The following is an 18,104-nucleotide window of genomic DNA, read 5'->3' as shown; positions in this document are numbered from 1 at the left end:
TCAGCATGAACTACAAGGTAGGGGTTGAACAAAAACAGGGACACGCAAGTGTAGTACTTGCAAACAATGCCCCTACATTTTGGAACAGGACTGTATAGAAATCAGGAATTAATGTCACTCTAGAACAGTAAACTCTCAGTTAACCAGAACTCAAGCAACCATAACTCTCAAGCAACCAGAAAAAAAAATTGAAGAAATACAGTACAGTTTTAATGTGTTACACTTTCTGTCCTCTCCACTCCCTGCAGAAACATACCTTACATTTTTAGAGTTTTAGAGTTTTAAAAAGGTAGATAGGAAAAAAATCCCTCTCTCCCCAACCTACAAACAATAGGGTACAGTATTAGTCAGGCCTGTTTTTAACAGTAACTCTTAAGCAATCAGAAATTACAGTTATCCGGCATCTACCAATCCCCATGGGTGCCGGTTAAGCAAGAGTTTACTGTATAAAATTTAAAAAGGGTAATTGTGGTAAAACAAGAATAGTGCATTTAGCAGTTTGTACTAACTGCCCATCATTTTATATACGCAAAAACAAACAGAAGTTTGAGGAAAAGAGTTTATGAGCACATTTACAACAACAAAAAGGGAAGTACCTTATTTTATAAGCAGTAATTGATTTGTGAAAGATTCACAAAATTTAATTTTGAAATACTGGAAATAATTAATTTAGACATGGGGTGGACAATGGGAAATGCAAACACAATGCACAGAATTAATATGGAAACTTAGGCTCAATGCTACTGTACTTCCAGGTTTAGACGAGCAAGTATTTATTAATTCAGTACTCAGGATGAGAGCAGCAAAGTTATAATGAATTATATAAGTTATTCTAAGTTAGTAAAGACATATATATTTGAACAATGTATATTCGATTGGATCTTAAATGTTATTTTAGAATCAGAGATTGGCATTTTAAAAATTTTAATTAGAATAACCATGTGGCACACTTAATTCTGTATTTAAGTAATTTGTTTCATTATTTGTATTAGTTCGGAAGAAGTCCTAAATAATGAGGATGGAAGTGCTTAACAAATTTTTAATAAAATAAATGCATTTTAATCAACAGGCTTGTGAGGAGTGGAATATACATGTTGGTGCTCGATAGAAGTTTGTGTTTATACTTGTGACAATGTGAACCCTGCTGTCTGATCAATAGAAGGGGGATGATTTTTGGCAAGCACTGAGAGGAAGTAGTACCAAGAAAAAAAACTTCTAGTGCAGCAAAATCAAAATCCAAACTGAAGAACCACAGCCTTGGGCCCTGATAAACTGCCCACAGTCAGGATGTTTCTAAGTCACAATTCACTGTTAAAAACAGTTCTATATCTTTTTTATACAAAAGCAGCTGAGTGAAGACGGGCACTGATGCCAGCTGTCTATGACTGCTGGTAACCATGTTTGCCAGTGAAATCTACATAATGTAATAACAGGCTTGTGTATGGCAAGCATCCTCTGAGCTAAGTCATGTCAGCAGACTTAATAAATAACACACAGAAACAGAAAATGTGGCCTAGCTTTTTTTTTAAATCTGTATCTAAACTGTCATCTCTAAATGACCTCTGCACTACATGACACACAATCACTTTAGCTATCTTATAAACTTTAAAACTACACACCCATATAAAGCAACTCCATGCGCAGACTTACTTACAGGCTTAAGAACACTGCCAGGAGAATATTACATACAAATAAAGCCAGCTATAGTGACTGCGATAAGTGCTCCAAAAAACTACCTGTAGCTCACAGGACTATAGCAAAACAAACTGAAGCACACTGAGAGTGTAGCTGTTATTAAGACGCAATTTTAACCAACATAATGGTTGAATACAAGATATGCAAGATCAGAATAAAATTATAAAAAGGGGGTAATGGCTATTGCCTAGAGTTGATGAGCTGGTTTCAATAATGACAATTGCTACATTCTTTTAAGCACCAGATGCAGATTAGGGTTTCCAGCAGATAACTCTCCAAATGATGTACATTTAAAATATCACTGGGATGATACAGACTGATACAGTTGTTGATTATATCAAGCCAGCATGACTTCAAGTTAAATAACAGCAAGTGTAAAATCAAAATGACAGTTACAAAGTATATGTGTCACATTCTAAAGTCAGACAACAGAACGAATGTCAAGGTCAAAAGACACAGTCATTACCAAGATTTTTCAGGAATGATGCAGCATTTTGCAAAGTTTATGGCTACTGTGCCATTGAGAAACCTGTTGGAGCAAATTATAACCTGGAAATGAAGTTATGGAAAAGAAAAGTTTGGAAATGCTTCAAAGACAGCAGTTAGAGATGTTCAGCATTAAAATATTGTGATGTGACTAAGGCTAAGCCAATAATGTTGTTCATAGATGCTAGTCTGGAAAGGTAAAGAAGCTATGATCCTACAAGACAATATGCTAGCTTTCTGTGGGTGAAGAGCACTTATAAATCCACAAAATAAATATGCTCACACAGAAAAAGAACAGTTACCAATAGTGTACAGATGTGAGAAAGTCCATGAATAGGTTTACGGTAAAGAAGTTAAACTGGAAACAGACCACAAAACCTTGCAAAGTATATTCAGAATATATAATGCAGCTGAGGCACTGCAGACAACATTATTTGATCTAAAGACGTATGATCTAAAAGTGCTTTACAGATTAGGCAAGGAACTATGCAAAGCAGCCACACTGAGTGAAAGCATACTTGCCAGAGGTGCATGAAGAACTGCTACAGGAGAAATTCAGTAGGGACTTCAAAGGCAATTTGTCCTTTATGCAAAGCTGTACAAACAATGCAAGCCTGTCCCAGCATATAGTCAGCTCGCTGCCCAGAATAGTAGCCCCTTACTTTTGATTAGCAAGTGCTTAGGTACAGCATGCAGACAGAGCATTTGGGGTGGAGCAAATGCTAATCAGGCTGATTAGAAGTTCTGTGTGCTACTCATTTAGGAGACTTCTGCAGCACAGAAGTTATAGACCCCATACTACAAAAGTTACCCTCAAGAACAGTGCAGAAAATGCACAAGTACATGCTACTAGTTAGAGGTATACACCTATGCATTTTAACAGGAGGAAATCTATACAAGGGAAATGACACATCTTGATGTTATGCAGATTTCTAATCCAGGTAAGCAGAACAGCATGTGTGTGTGTGTATGAAAGTATGTGCAAATGCATGTCTGTTTTTCCAATTGTGTGTATGTGGTTTTGTGTATGACTGTTTACTCTAACTGTGTATCTTTGTGTGCTACCTGATATGACCTGCAGTTGTTATGAATGGACAGATACTATATGTGTGTGTGTGTGTGTGCATGCATGCACGCACGCACGCATGCGCTCAGAGTCTATATGAGATCTTAAAGACCGGAGAGAGAATGGCTTAAACATTGAAAATGCCACACCTCGAGCTGCGCCCCCACACTTCCCGCTAATTATATATACCAACTCCGAGATCACACTATAGTGAGGAAAAGGCAAATGTTCTGATTTTCACTGTGCTGTCATCTCACAAAAAAAACACATAGATGAATGGCATTTCCAATGTTAAAGCCATTCACTCTTCAGCCTGTTCGGTTTTGTGATAGGAACTCATGCACGCAGGTGCATGGGTGTGTATGTGAGTGTTAAACTGTCTGTGCATGGTGTATATCTTTGTGTCTCTGTGTTGTCTGTGCTATCAGCAAGGTGCCTAGGCAGAGCTGACCTGAAATCTATAATGCAGCTCTACTCTGCTCTACTTAGCCCTCCCTGTCCGACATCATGAGGTAGATATACTGTGTGTGTGTGTGTGTGTGTGTGTGTGTGTGTGTGTGTGTGTGTGTGTGTGTGTGTGTCTCACTGTCTGGAGCCATCTGTGTGTAGGTGGGTGGGGATTGTGTATGTGATCTGCTAGGACCTCCAATAGTACAAGTTGGTAGGGAGCATAAGTGAACAGTGCAATATTGATCCAGTTGATCAATTCATAGTCATACTCATTCCCACTTAATAAGAAATTATATTTGTGGAAATGTACATAACTAAGAATCACTGACTGGTGGAGAAGCACTACTTAGCTCATCTGTGAAGAATAAGTTGCATTGCTGTGCCTCTCCAGCAAATCTTCACTTCAGACTAATTTTTCTTTCAATGAAGAATTAAGTCATGTTGAGGGCTAAATCATCAAAGCTAACAGAATAATAGCTCCCAATCACTAAGAAAACAAATGACTAACAGGACACAGGAATCATAAGTGGGAAGAATACAATGTATCAAGAGATATACAGTTTTGTCCTGCAAAGTCAACTCAGACAGAAAAGACAGCACAGATGTGTGCCATCTGTATTGCAAACCACAGCAACAATTATAGGATCATAGGATCACAAGAGGTTACTTGACTATTGTCCCTAAGGCCTCTACAAGCCTAGCAATGTTATACCCTTGTTCCCTTATGAACCAAGATATAGTCTATGTTTGTGTGTGAATCTAAGATCAGCACCGGCTGCCCCTATCTGTGCTGATCTTATAAGGAAGAGATGAGAGAGTATCCAGTTCCAGATCAGCCATGCATCAGAGTACATACAAATTTGTTTCAGTTCGAAGATGCCATCTGTACCGTCTATGTGAATTATTATCCTAAGTTCCTTGAAATAAGCTGACAGACACAAATAGTGTGACATGTCACTTCAAGATGTCATCATTATGACTTTGCACACACAATATTTTATGATGTCACTGGGATAGTTTGACTGATTCTAAACACATGCAATTTTTGGTTTGTGCAGTAAATATCTGTTACTATTCTTAAAACACGGGATAGGCAGATTGGTGACTCCATGAGTGTGTGGGCAGTTTATGTGTGAAAAGGAAGGATGGCCACATAATCTACTTTTCCTGCATGCTTTCCCTTAGTAAACTCTGAGGATGGTGGCAGCTGTTCACAGAATTATTATGAGGCTTGAATGTGACTTGGCAGCATTGAATAAATGGAGCTGAAAAACATCTCCTAGTTTTGCACTCAAATATCGTCCACTATAATTGATCTAATGCTGCAAGCTAGTGGTCAGAACATGTTAATAATATAAGCGCAGCTCTTTCATTAAAGCCATCTAGTCTCAGCTGTTTATTTACATAAATGGGCTGTACGTGCAAATGGTCCATTGTGAACAGTGTACTACCTCTGTAAATAAATAAATATAAATAAACAAAACATATTTACACATACAATGATATGCTAAAAACATACCCATATTTACAGATGAAAGAATATGCTACAACATTCAGTTCAATAAGCAATTTACAATATTAAAACATGGATGCTGAAATGGAATTATGCTTAGGAGAGCTTTTTGGATAAGATGCAACTGATAGTTTGTGAAACCAGAAAAGCTGAAAATACTACAAAGAATTATGATCAGGTTTGACTAATCATAGCTAAGTAGTTATATATTCTCAAAATTGAGGTCGAGTCACTTCAAAAGTAGAATATCTTGACATCTATTTCTCAAGCATATAACAACATAGTTATGATCAGAAACTCAATAATAATCTTCTGTGTAGCTTCAGACAGTAAGAATATTGAAAGCAAATATACTTCTTCGATTATGCAGATAAATGTATTCAATATTGGGAAATACTACACAACTTCCTGACACCATGTTATGTTAGGAGTTCCCAATAAAAAACATACAGAGGTAGAAGCTGTGGTCCACCCTGCATGAGGTCTACATTTCAAATAACTTCTCTAGATGAATTGAGACAGAAGAAATGACTTGGCTTTTTTAAAATCTATAACTGATTTTTTTTTATTTTTTTTAAATAAGAAACATCTTTATTAAATTATCATTTATGACACAGATAATCATACATTTATATAAATGAAAAAAAAAGCCATACTGACATAATTTCAGTTGCAAACATCAGATATCAGGTATAATCTATGAAGTCATTGCCAGTCAAACATTTCATAGCTCAATAAAACCCTGCCTTCCCATAACCTCATTCCTCCTCCAAAACATTATTCTGCATGTATTGTTTCCACAATTCCCATTTTGTTACTTAATTTCCTCCTACCCCTTTCAAAGGATCTCACTTCCAGTTGTTTTAACTCTGTTACTATATTTACTACTTCTAGTACAGTTTGTTTAGACTTTGATTTCCATTTTCTAGCAATTGTTTTTTTTTTTGGCAGCAACCAGAATTAAACTCAGCAATGGCTTGCTATGCCTAGACAAGTCTGCTTCTGTATCACAGCTCAAAAAATAATTTCCTTAGTTACACCAATTTGCTTATCCAGTATTTCTAACAGATTACACTGCAGTGATTTCTTAAAGTTTGCCAGCTCATGACACTCCCAAAAATATGTTTCCAATTACTGCTTTCTTCCCCATCACACCTTCAACATGTGCAATCTACCTGAGGAAGAATTCTTTGGAGTCGGCTTAGGATGTAAAAATACCTACGTAAACACTTCTAAGCAAAGATCCTATATTTGGGAGTCACACATATATCCCACATTGTTTCTTTGTATATTGCTTATCCTAATTCTTTCTAACCTCCTCTGATTGATTCCTATAGTTATCATGCAATACTCTACATGCCATACTAATTATCCATTTTTAACAGCAGCTTTTGTTCTAGATTCCACTCAAAACTTTACCAGTGCAGGTCTTTCACTTTGGATCCCCCCATTTTTTTCTCTTTACCTATACTCTGATATCAATCCCTGATAGGGAAGGCAATCTCTAGCCTGCAATGGAAGGGGATTTTTGGCCTCTTCCCATTCTATATCCTTTTGCTCTATAATTATTGCTCCCAATACCTTGGTTCCTTTGCCAGTTTTCTCCAGTAAATTCCAGCCCCCTTTTGCATATCTTTTTGAACAATTACCACAGTCATCCCTATATTTAGAATCTCCTTTCTCCATCCCCGTGTTGGCTTAGTTCTTAAAATACTTTCTGCTACTTTATGAATATAATATTCTATATGGTTACTGTTATACTCCTTAAGGATCTGCATCCAAAATCCCAGTCTCTCCTTGTTTCTTGAGATTCCCCCTTTTCATCATCATCCCTTTATATTTTGAATTATAGCTTTCTGCTTGTGCTTTGTACAGGATCATTAAATGTCCAGCTTTGAAATACTCCATTCAAATCAGGTAATCCCAAACCACCTTGTTCAACTGGAAGGATCAATGTATCCCATTTGACTCTTGCCATCTTCCCCTCCCACAAAAAATCCTTCTACTATTTATTAACTGTTATTCACAACTTCTCCTCTGGTTAATAAAAATATGCATGAACTGTGTATAAAATTAAATGGGCTAAAAATATTTTCACTGCTTGTATTTTGCTATCCATATCAATAAAACAGAGCATCCAATTTCTCAGCTTTTGTATTATCTTTTTAGTCTCATCCCACATATCCTTAGCTGTCATAACAGAATCTTTTTAGTTTATACTCCTAAGTACTTCATTTTATCATGTTCTCAGAAATATGGGTATTGCTGAACCAATTTGTGTCTGAGCACATAATTTACAGCTATTGCCTTTGTTTTATCTATATCAAATTTGTATCCCAAAGAGACTTGAAACCGTCTCAGAATGTTGCACAACACTGAAATGTCCTTTTCTGGTTTCATCAGGTATAATATCATCTGTAAAGACAACTATTCTTGACTACCAAAGCAATTATATACTTGAATTTCTGAGTCCCTTATTTTATTTGCCAATGGTTCCAAATATAAAGCAATTAACACAGAGGAAAGAGGACACCGCTGCCTGGTTTCTCTGCTCAAACAGAATTTATCAGAGAGTCTATAACTGAACTGTTAAGCAAAATACTACAGCTAACTCCTCAGACTTGAAGGTACATGCCACATATAAGTGGCTTCTCGTTAATAAAGCAGAGGTATTTGCTTAAAAACTGGCTATATCCCAAACGCAGATCGTTCTCTTCACAAAGTATATTTTTCCCCCACCTTACAAATTATCCCTATGTTGCCACACATATAACCAAAGGATAGTGGTTCCTTCCAATTTGTGACAGTTTTATGTTATTCAGCTTCTGGACTACAAAATATGCAAGGTTTGGATGAAATTTCAGGATTTGTTCTTCAGGAATGTGTCACACTGTCTCTTCCACTGTACTAGGCAAGATTTCTATCCCAGAAAAAGCCCACAGAGCAATATGTTTTCAGCTTTTCCTTCTTTCCCTCCAAATGATGTCATAAATATACTTGAATTGAGTCTCTGGGTATTCACAGCTTTTGTACTGTGTAGTGTCATTCACAGCTACCCTTTTCCTCTCTCAGTAGGGCCACAAACACAAGATTACTGAGTGTTTGGAGATTCACAATTGAGTCATTGTATTGTGTAAGGTAGCAGCTAATGGAATATTAAAAAACAGCTAATTCCTAATTTTACAAATCTAATTAAAGCACTATTTTGTAACAAAAAAGGAAGGGTTTACTGCAGCATTTTAAAAACAAAACAATAACACAAAACAGATTCACTAGGACCACTCTCTTTGCTGAGATTCTGAAAAAAAGTACTGCCCTTCTTTCTAAAAAGACTAAGCAGCCTGAGAGGTAGGAATGGTAAAAATAGTGTCATCACCTGAGAACATGGAATATATTTTGAGGAGAAGAAAGCTTAGCCAAAAAACAAAATTGTGCCAGTACTGTTGTCCTAGAACTACATGATTCTGCTCCCTAAAACATCTTCAAAAGACTGCATAATCCATTTCAGCTGGTCATACTTACAAATACCTGCAAACAAGACTCTGTTATAAGCAGCATACATCAGTGTTTATTTAACTATATATGCAGAAGAATCTTCAGCACCATTATATACTGTAAAGAAAAATCAGTTTCCATAAGCTAGGATACCTCTTTTTTTAATTTCTCCAAGTCTTTTTGGTTTCTAATACCATGACAGGAATGGACCCCATTCCTAAGTCAAAGTACGATTAAAGTTCATGACATTAGTATTGTTTCACTCTTTGATTTCAGCCAGTAGTGCTCTTCAATGCACCTGCAATGTGCCCAGTAATGACTCCTGCAATTCGTATGGAGTTACATGTATTGGTGGCATATCTAAATATGACCGTAGACTCTTCTTTATAATACCTGTTGCTCCTACTATTATTGGAACTGTCTGAGTATCTTTCTTCCACATTGCTCTCGTTTCTGCATGCAAATCCTGATATTTTATGACTTTGTGTCTCTCTGTACACAGGACACTGTAGTCACTGGGTGTGGCAATTTCAAAGATCAATGTTACTTTTGTCTTCTTTTCCTGGACCACTATATCTAGTTTTCTACCATCTATCTTTTGAACTCTTGGTAATGGATGATCCCATGTGATTTAGAATTCTTTATTTTCTATGATGCTTTGTGGCTCATGTTTCCAGTGTTTTTCAGCCACTTCAATACCATAATGCTTGCACAATCCCCAGTGCAACAGTCTAGGAACATTATTATGCCTTTTTTATACAGTCCTTCTGTCGCATCCAGCAATGAGGTGTGCAACTGTTTCCAATTCGGTTTTACAAAACCTACATTTATCCGTTTCTCCCACATGTTCAATGGTCTTTGTAAACCAACATGTACGCAGCCCACTATCTTGGACTGCCAATATTAACCTTTCATCTTTTGGTTTGACTTCACCTCTCCTTAACCATGCCTGTGTTCATTCCTAATCAACATGAGGTTCTTCCAGAAATTTTCTATACTTGCAACTATACTTATGCATTTTCTACATTTCTTGCCTTCTCATCTGATACTTCACCTTATATTCTTTTGTTTTTTGGCACATTCAGTTGCTGCCTGATTTTTATTTACTTCTGGTTTGATTTCCATGCCTGCTTGATGCCGATATGCTTCTGCTAGATTAAGCAGAGAAGTCATCTTAGATTTATTCTCCTCATGTTTCAAAACTTTCACTGCATTTGGGTCTTATGAGGTCAGCAGATATGCGTGGAGTCCCACTATTGCAGATCTATACATATAATCAATTTCAAGGAGGCCCATCCCTCTTTCAGAATGGGGAATATATAATCTTGGTATGAACTGATTTTTATAAATCATTTGGTGAGCATGAAGCATCCTTCTTGTTTTCCTATCTAATCTATCAAACACGTTTTAGGGCCAGTCAATCACTCCAAAACTGTAAGTTAGGACAGGAAGAGCAAATTGGTTTACAGCTTGCATTTTATTCCTAGATGTCAGTACTGTTTTCAGGATTAATTTAAGTCTTTTGAAGTATTCCTTACTAAGTTTTATTTGCATTTGTTCATGTTTTATTGTTTTGTTTGTGTCTTTCAGCTTTTCCCGGTTAGGGGTCGCCACAGCGGAACTTCGGTCCGCTAATGATTGGCAGTAGATTTTTACATGCTGAGTTGCCCAGCCCTGACGCACAACCTTCAACGAAGGCACGCCCATTCACGCATGTCTCCACACAGAAGACGCTCGAGCTGAGAATCAAACAGGACAACGTCTTGCTGTGAGGAGATAACGCTTTATTGTTGATCCTTCATTAATTCCCAAATATTTATACACTCCTTCTTGTTCAAGATCTTTTATATCACATTCTTGTCCCAAACTGATGATTTCCTGGGGTTGTAGTTTTCCTGCTTTATTTATCAAGACCAAATGACATTCTTATATCATCTGAAAAAATTTGACAACTTGCAGTTGTGCTTTCACTTCCTCAACTGATGAGCTATACAGTTTTAAATCGACAAGGAGAAGAAGAGAAGTCTTTACACTTTGTTGTTTTCTAGGAGCCAGAGTATAGCCATGGCCTAAGCTGTTAAGTAAGCAGCTTAATGGGTTAAGGGCAAGGCAGAACAGCAGCAGTGACAAAAAGTCACCTGGAATATCCCCCTTTGAATTTTTGTCCCTGGCATAATCATTTGTCCTTTACCATAGCTTAATTGCAAAGTGGTCTGCCACTGTTTCATGGTCACTGTAATGTAGTTGATTAGAGTAGGATGTATCTTATAAATTTTTAAGCACTCGTTTATCCATGAATGTCGGATAATATCAAATGCGTTTTTGTAGTCAATCCATGCCATACTTAGATTCTTCCCCTTTTTACAGTTTTCCACTATGACTTTATTTAACAACAAATGATCCTTTGTTCCATATAACTTTCTTTTATTGCCCTTTTGTTCTACTGCCATAATTGCATTTTCTTCTAAATGACTAAACTGTCAGCATCAATTCCCGTATATATTTTATACGTCATCGGAAGGCAAATTTTTGGTCTACAATTTTTAAGGTAGCTTGCAGGTTCTCTCTTAAGTAGGAGCATTATTTTTCCTGTTGTTAACCAGGTTGGTGTCTGTTCGGTGTGCGCATATAAATAGTTCTTACTCATGGCTAGATCTTCATGCAAAAATGTTAATACCTTCAGCCAAAAGTTAGGTAATGCATCTGGGCCTGGGGTTTTCCAATCAGAGGCTTTTCTTAACTTTGTTATAAATAAGCTAGGCTTACATTAAGGGAATTCAGATGTGAACAAAAATAAAGTATACTTGAGTGCACACTGAGTACACACATTAAATAATGATTTATTAGCTTAGACTGTGGGGAAAAAAACAGAATGAAAGCATGCATGAGAGGACTCATTAAATAAAGATTTCCTAGTTTTGATTATGGCAAAAGCACAATTTAAAATTTCTTTCATATTACGCAATAGGATACACTGGAGGATGAATTCAAAATGGCACATTTTATGATGAAAATGGTGTAGTTGTTAGAATACAAGCATAAATAAATACTCCTTCCATATGGATTCTGACCCCTGTTTAAACATTCTGGAAATTGAGAAGTTAAAGATATGGTCCATATTGTATCTTACCTAAATTAAAAATTATTGATTCTTCTTCACAGCTAATTTAAGTACCTAAGCACAAAACATTAAAGTTTGTGAGTGATTCTGCCTATGACAGAAAAGAAGATTCAGAGGTCCAAATATGAGATGTATCTTAACTTTACAAATGTATAGCCTACATTATGTTCAAACAAACTACTGTACATCAAGAAGTGCAGAGTCGATGCCTTGGTACAGCAACTGATGTCAAGTGCACAACATCAAAAACAGTCTTTAAAGAAGGAAAACAAACAGGCCAGAAGGAGTACAGTATTGTTAGAGCTGTTCAGAACATTTTAATCTCTATATAAAGAAAACACTTAATACTCACTGCAATATGACTTTGTCTCTGACAGATGATCATCAGAGCGTGAGCACCAGCCATTGGTCCCCACAATATCATTCCAGTCAGAGTACACAGACCCTTAAGGTGACTCATCAGCAGCACTTACTGATGTTCAGTAGAGATGACTCGGATATGTTCACACGGAGGAACTTCATCTTATAAAGAATGCAGTTTTTGTATGGTCTGTAGTGAAGGCTGACACCAGTTCAAAGGACGTTTTTCTCCTCCTGTCTTCTACTTCAGTTTTCCATTCAATTAGGCATGATGTTGCTAAATAGCTTCAGTCACATTTTGCTATCTTACCATGTGCCTGTGTACACACATGGAAGTAAATAACCCTGACTCTGTGAGGTGCTACTCCATACCAGGACATGCAACATGCTATCTATCCAGAGAAGAACAGTTTCAAAAAGAGTACTTCAAGCTTCATCACCACAGCCAGCCAGTCAGCCAGACTGATCTAAGACCTATACTCCTTTCTTAACAAAAGGCACCAAAAACATAAACCGGAGTCTTGTCTCTATGCCAGCAGGCTGGTCAGTCAGTCAGTAGTTATTAGTTCAACCAAAACCAAAGACTGTGTCATCAATTACACACTCATTCTAAAATATCTACCTTGCAGACAAAGCATTGTTCAGAATATCTAACAGTACTGCACAGCATAGCATAGCACAAGTGATTTAAAATATGATAAAGACCAGGGTTTGAACCTCACATTACAGTTATGTAACCAGTCACCCACAAAAAAAGAGGTATGTATGTTTTGCCAAAGGGCCTACGTTATTAACAACAAATAAAAAGAATCTCAAATATCAGTTTTTAATTGTTGTACACCATAGTAACATTGCAGAGAAAACTGTATATGTCAGCAAGCCTACAGCATACCTTAAAAGATAGGAAGGACAGAGCATGTTCGAACAACAGCCTCATTAGTCGCTTTGAGTAGAAGATGAACTCATCACGGTTTGTATCTTTATCTCTGTCAATAAAATTAGAAAACCTGAGTTATAGCAGGTCTAGCCTTGTAGATACCTATTATTATACAAAAACAAAACAAGATGAAAAGTTTACTGCACATAAATTCTTTCCATGCTACTATACTCTGTAGCTAGATTGCCTCTGGGCTATTCTTTGTCATAATAGTGTCTGTAACAATTTGAACCACCATCAAGGTCAGGTCATTACTACCAGGACCTTAAATTAAAAGGAGGTAACCTTGAAACATCTTTAAACCTGGTGCACATGGATGTCTGCACTGTTAATGACACCCAGCATGTATGTCACAAACAATAACATACTTCTCTTTTTGTATCACTGCAAGCCCAATGGAACTATGGATCCGTCTCAGTATATGTGAAAAACTACCTAAAACTTATATCCCACAAATGTCTAAATATAGAACACACACCATCATTACAAACACAGAGAACTTTATTGGATGTTAACCCACTGTCTTAGCTGGAAGTCAGAAGTACTGGGTATATGATGGTGTGTGATTAATTTGTTGTGTGTGAAATTTAGTGTGCCCCATTTTATTTTTTAGTTTTAGTGTGTCAGAGTGGCATTTGTGATGTTTTACAATGTATAGATATATGTAATACATGGGGCACAATAATTATGCTCCACTATCAGGAAAAAAATAAGTTTGTTAAGCATTTTGCTGACAATAGAAAGGTGCTTAACAAGCTTTTACTAGTGCTGTTGAGATCAGGTCTTCCTGTAGTGACAAACAGGGGTAGTGTTAGCCAGCACAGAACAGTTACAGAAGGTAAAACAGCTTTTAAAGCTCTTCTCTCTTCGGAAGGACATCTTGTTTCTGTCTGTTGAACAGTGCTGAAGTGTTTTGGCTGCAGTCAAAGCTTTTTTTTTTTTTTTTAATGAAATTGGTAATACATGCAGCATACCTCTCAACCTCTTCGTGCCAGAAATCTGGACAAAGCCCGATATAAAAATAAAAAAATAAACAAAAATAGGGACAGATTTTAAATATTCCTCTTATAAACTCAGAAAGTTCATAGAATAATGGAATTTGTCTTAGTTTTCATTTCTCTGAAGGATATGAAGCCTGAAACTCAAATGTATGTCATTATTCAGTGACTTCAATCTGCAGAACATCCCAGTGATTTGCCAGAAAAACTATAGAATTTATGAGGAACAGACCAGGGTGGGAGGTTGGTGTAATGGTTAAGGTGCTTACCTTAGAAACACAAGGTTCATAGGTTCATAGGTTCATACTATGCTATCTGCCCTAGGGCATTTATAAGTCTAGCCAGAATGTGTTTGGCTTTCGCCACCCATTTTAAATTTATTTTGCTATGCCCTTTTTCGAGGTTAGTATACTGTGCCTCTATCTAACAGTGACACAGAAGTGATACCCGGGGTAAACCTACGATCTCCCATCCACTCATCAAGATTCCTCTTAAAGAGAGTCAATGAGGGACTCTGCCTAACCTGGACTGGGATTTTATTCCAGAGTGAAGGGAGCCTCTGGGTTATGAATCTGTCCCTCCAGCATGTCCTATTTATTTCAGTGCTGAGGTTCACGCCTCGAGCACGAGCTCGATGGGATTTGGATTTTCTGAGGTGCAGCATGTCCATTAATTCCGGGTTGGACATGGCTTTATACGTCACAGATCGCCTCTGAACAGGCGGTATGCCACTGAGTAGAGCTGGAGTTTCTTTAACCAGGCAGCATATGGCATCTGTTTGAGCCCTTTGATCCTCTTGGTGAGGTACTTTGGGGTCTTTCCAGTTGCTGCAGGTGTCTGGTAAGGTACATCCCAAAAGGGGCATTGTACTCAATTATGGGCCTGATGAGGGATGAGTAAAGAGGCACAATGACCTCCCCTGATCTAGATGTGAATCCCTTCATGATTAGGTGGGCTATATAAAATGTTTTTCTAACCACTTTGGCCACGTGGTTGTCAAATGAGAGATTGCTATCAACTTGGGTCCCCAGGTCCCTAATTACTTCTTCTGTACTTAATGGATTACCACCTGTGTGGTAATTTGTGGGCACTTTGTTTTTGCCAAGGGGGATGACTATACACTTTTTGGCATTTAGTTTGAGGCCATGGCTCTGGCACCAGTTGTCTGTTTCTATGAGGCCCTTTTGGAGGATGCTTGTGTCGGCTGGAGAGTCGATTATGGCGCCCAGTTTGCAGTCATCTGCAACTTGGTCAGCCACAGTCCTTCGGTGTTGGCCTGTACCTCCGAAATATATACCGAACAAGAGAGGTCCCAGGACTGAGCCTTGTGGGACACCACTTGTAACTGGTTTGGAGTCTGACATGGCTCCAGCAATTCTAACCATGTGGGTTCTGTCCTTGAGCCAATTTGCAATCCATCTAGTGACATAGGGGTTTATATTTAAGCTGGTGAGCTTATCTATAATGCCCGAGTGGGGTATTGTATCGAAGGCTTTTGCGAGGTCCAGGTAGGCTGTGTGGACCACCTTCCCCTTGTCAATGGCCTTGGTGACTGTTTCAAAGAAATCAACCAGGTTTAAGAGGCAGGATCTGTCCTTAACAAAGCCGAACTGGGTAAGTTCCAGTGTTTGTAGGTCCCCAATATCTTTATTTATAAAGAGGTGCAGGGTTTGATTCTCACATGGGGTAACTGGCTAGGCTTAAAATGGCCCCTGAGGACAGTTAGCCTAGTACTAATTAATGAATCTATAAAAAAATATGAATTAAAAATCTGGGCATTCTGTAAAAATCTGGACAGTTGAGAGGTATGATATGCAGTATATAAAGCACCATTCACTACAAAGAATTACATTTGGGTCTCCCCAGTCATAATTCTTTATTATGTGTTCAAGACACTGATGCTCAAATTCACCTGTTCAGCTTCAGTCTTGTGCTGAATTTCTTGGCATTCATGTCTCTAACACATAATATATTGATTATGCTTAGAGACTTAATCATAATGCAGTACAGTATCACTTTTTTCCCTGGTTAGGTAGACATGACTTAATTCCAAGGGAAATCTCAGGTTCAAGGATCAAATTTATTTGTTTTACCAACTGTTACAACTTTAAAGCCAACATACATACATACATACATATTTTTGACAACATGTGCCCAGTTATCACCAACATAAATATCAATGCAATAAATTCATCACTCTAAAAATAAGATACACTGCACAAATTTCATTTATAGGCTTGCCTAGTCCACTTCAATTGTGCTAATACTCTGATGGTGTGCTCACCATGAACTGAAAATAACACTTCCAAAAATTCATGAAGATTTCTGAAATAACAGGTTCATAAGTTCATACGTGTGTACCAGGCTAATGTCCACCAGGCCTTATTTTTACACCTAGCCATGCATCCCAAACCTCTAACAGGATCTGGTCCCCTTGATAATTTACAAGCAGGGGCATGGGAGATGAACCATTTACCAGTCTCCTATGCCTATTACAGACATAGATGCCAAAGCAGGATTAACTTCCTGTTCCCCATTCAAATGTCCAAGTTACACTTAAATGGGCTAGTGAAGAACTCTGCTTCACATGGATGGGGAAGCCTGTTCCAGAGAAGGGGTAGTTTCTTGGATACATTCTAGCAGGTCCTATTTATATCACAGGTAAGATTTAAGTATTTTAATTCTGGTTCTATTTGTTTTGCAGATATGCTGAGGGTCCATCAGGGTGGGATCCAACAATGCCTTGTACACCAGGAATAGATCTCCCCACAACAACCTGTAGGAGACAGAAAGCAGGGATAGGGCTTTGAGGCAGTCTTCACAGGACATGTTACTTATGCTCTGTATTCTTTTAATTAGGAACCTCTGTGGATGTTCCAACTGCGGGATGTACCTGGTTAGATCCACACTAAATGGGGCACAGTACTCAAAGATAGGTCTAATGAATGCTGTATACAGTGAAACAATGACCTCCCAGGACCCCAATGCCATGCCCTTGTTTATAAGTTGCACAACATAGAATGATTTCCTCACTATTATATACATGTGATGGTCAAAGGCTAGATTACTGTCTATGTGTGTGTCCCCAAGTCTCTGACTACTGTGTCAACTCTTAGGGGTGTGTTGTGAATATGATAGTTACCAGGGGTAGAAGACTTCCCAAAGGATACTAGCATGCATTTCTTGCTATTTAACTTTAGTCCATGGTTTTGACACAAGTTATTTATCTGTGTCAGCCCTTCCTGGAGAACATTAGTGTCAGTGGTGGATTCTATGACTGTGCCTAATTTGAAATCATCTGCAAATTTGGTCCACCAGAGACCCTTGACATTGGTCTTGACTTCGGAGAAGCAAATGCCTAAAAGGAGTGGTCCTAGGACTGATCCCTGATGGAGTTGGCTTGTGACTGGTGTCTTTATAGATGTGAACTTCCCGATTCTAACTTATTGGGTCCTGTCTGTGAGCCAGCTGACTATCCACTGGGTGGCATAAGGGTTTATACTTAACCTCTTGAATGTGTCAACAATACCCATGTGAGGTATTATGTCAAATGTCTTCGCCAAGTCAAGGCAGACTGTGTGAACCATTCTGCCCTCATCCATTGCTTTGGTGACCTTCTCGAAAAAGTTCACCAAGTTGAGTAGGCATGACCTGTCCTTGATGAAACCAAATTAGATTTGGTCCAGTGTCTGGAGGTTTCCTATGTCATTACTGATCATTTCCATGATAATTCTTTCCATGGCTTTGCATATGAGACTAGTGAGAGTTATGGGCTTGTAGTTTTCAGGGTCTGTAGATGGCCCATCTTTATGCAGAGGGATGAAGGTTGCTGTTCTCCATTCATTGGGCACAAAGCTTTTTTGGGGGCTATGGTAAAAAAAGCAATTCCACAGGACCTGACAGGCCATGTTTCATGCTATTTAGAAGGCATCCTAGGATACTGTCTGGGCCCATTGATGAAGTGCTCTTGGCCTTAGAGGGAG

General features: G+C 38.0%; 1 protein-coding gene across 2 annotated transcripts in view; it reads right to left on the bottom strand.

The window, feature by feature from the left end:
* UCKL1 (uridine-cytidine kinase 1 like 1) overlaps positions 1–18,104 on the bottom strand; it is a 1,578,412-nt gene that overhangs the window by 457,428 nt on the left and 1,102,880 nt on the right. For both annotated transcript variants that reach the window (XM_044089881.1, XM_044089882.1), the window contains exon 10: positions 13,079–13,172. In XM_044089881.1, the coding sequence (XP_043945816.1) occupies positions 13,079–13,172 (94 nt within the window). The remainder of the gene's footprint in view (positions 1–13,078; positions 13,173–18,104) is intronic.

This window comes from Protopterus annectens, chromosome 12.part0 (assembly GCF_019279795.1).
Source record: "Protopterus annectens isolate FY-2018-M chromosome 12.part0, PAN1.0, whole genome shotgun sequence".
Classification (NCBI taxonomy): Eukaryota; Metazoa; Chordata; order Ceratodontiformes; family Protopteridae; genus Protopterus; species Protopterus annectens.
This window is presented reverse-complemented; position numbering and strand designations above follow the sequence as displayed.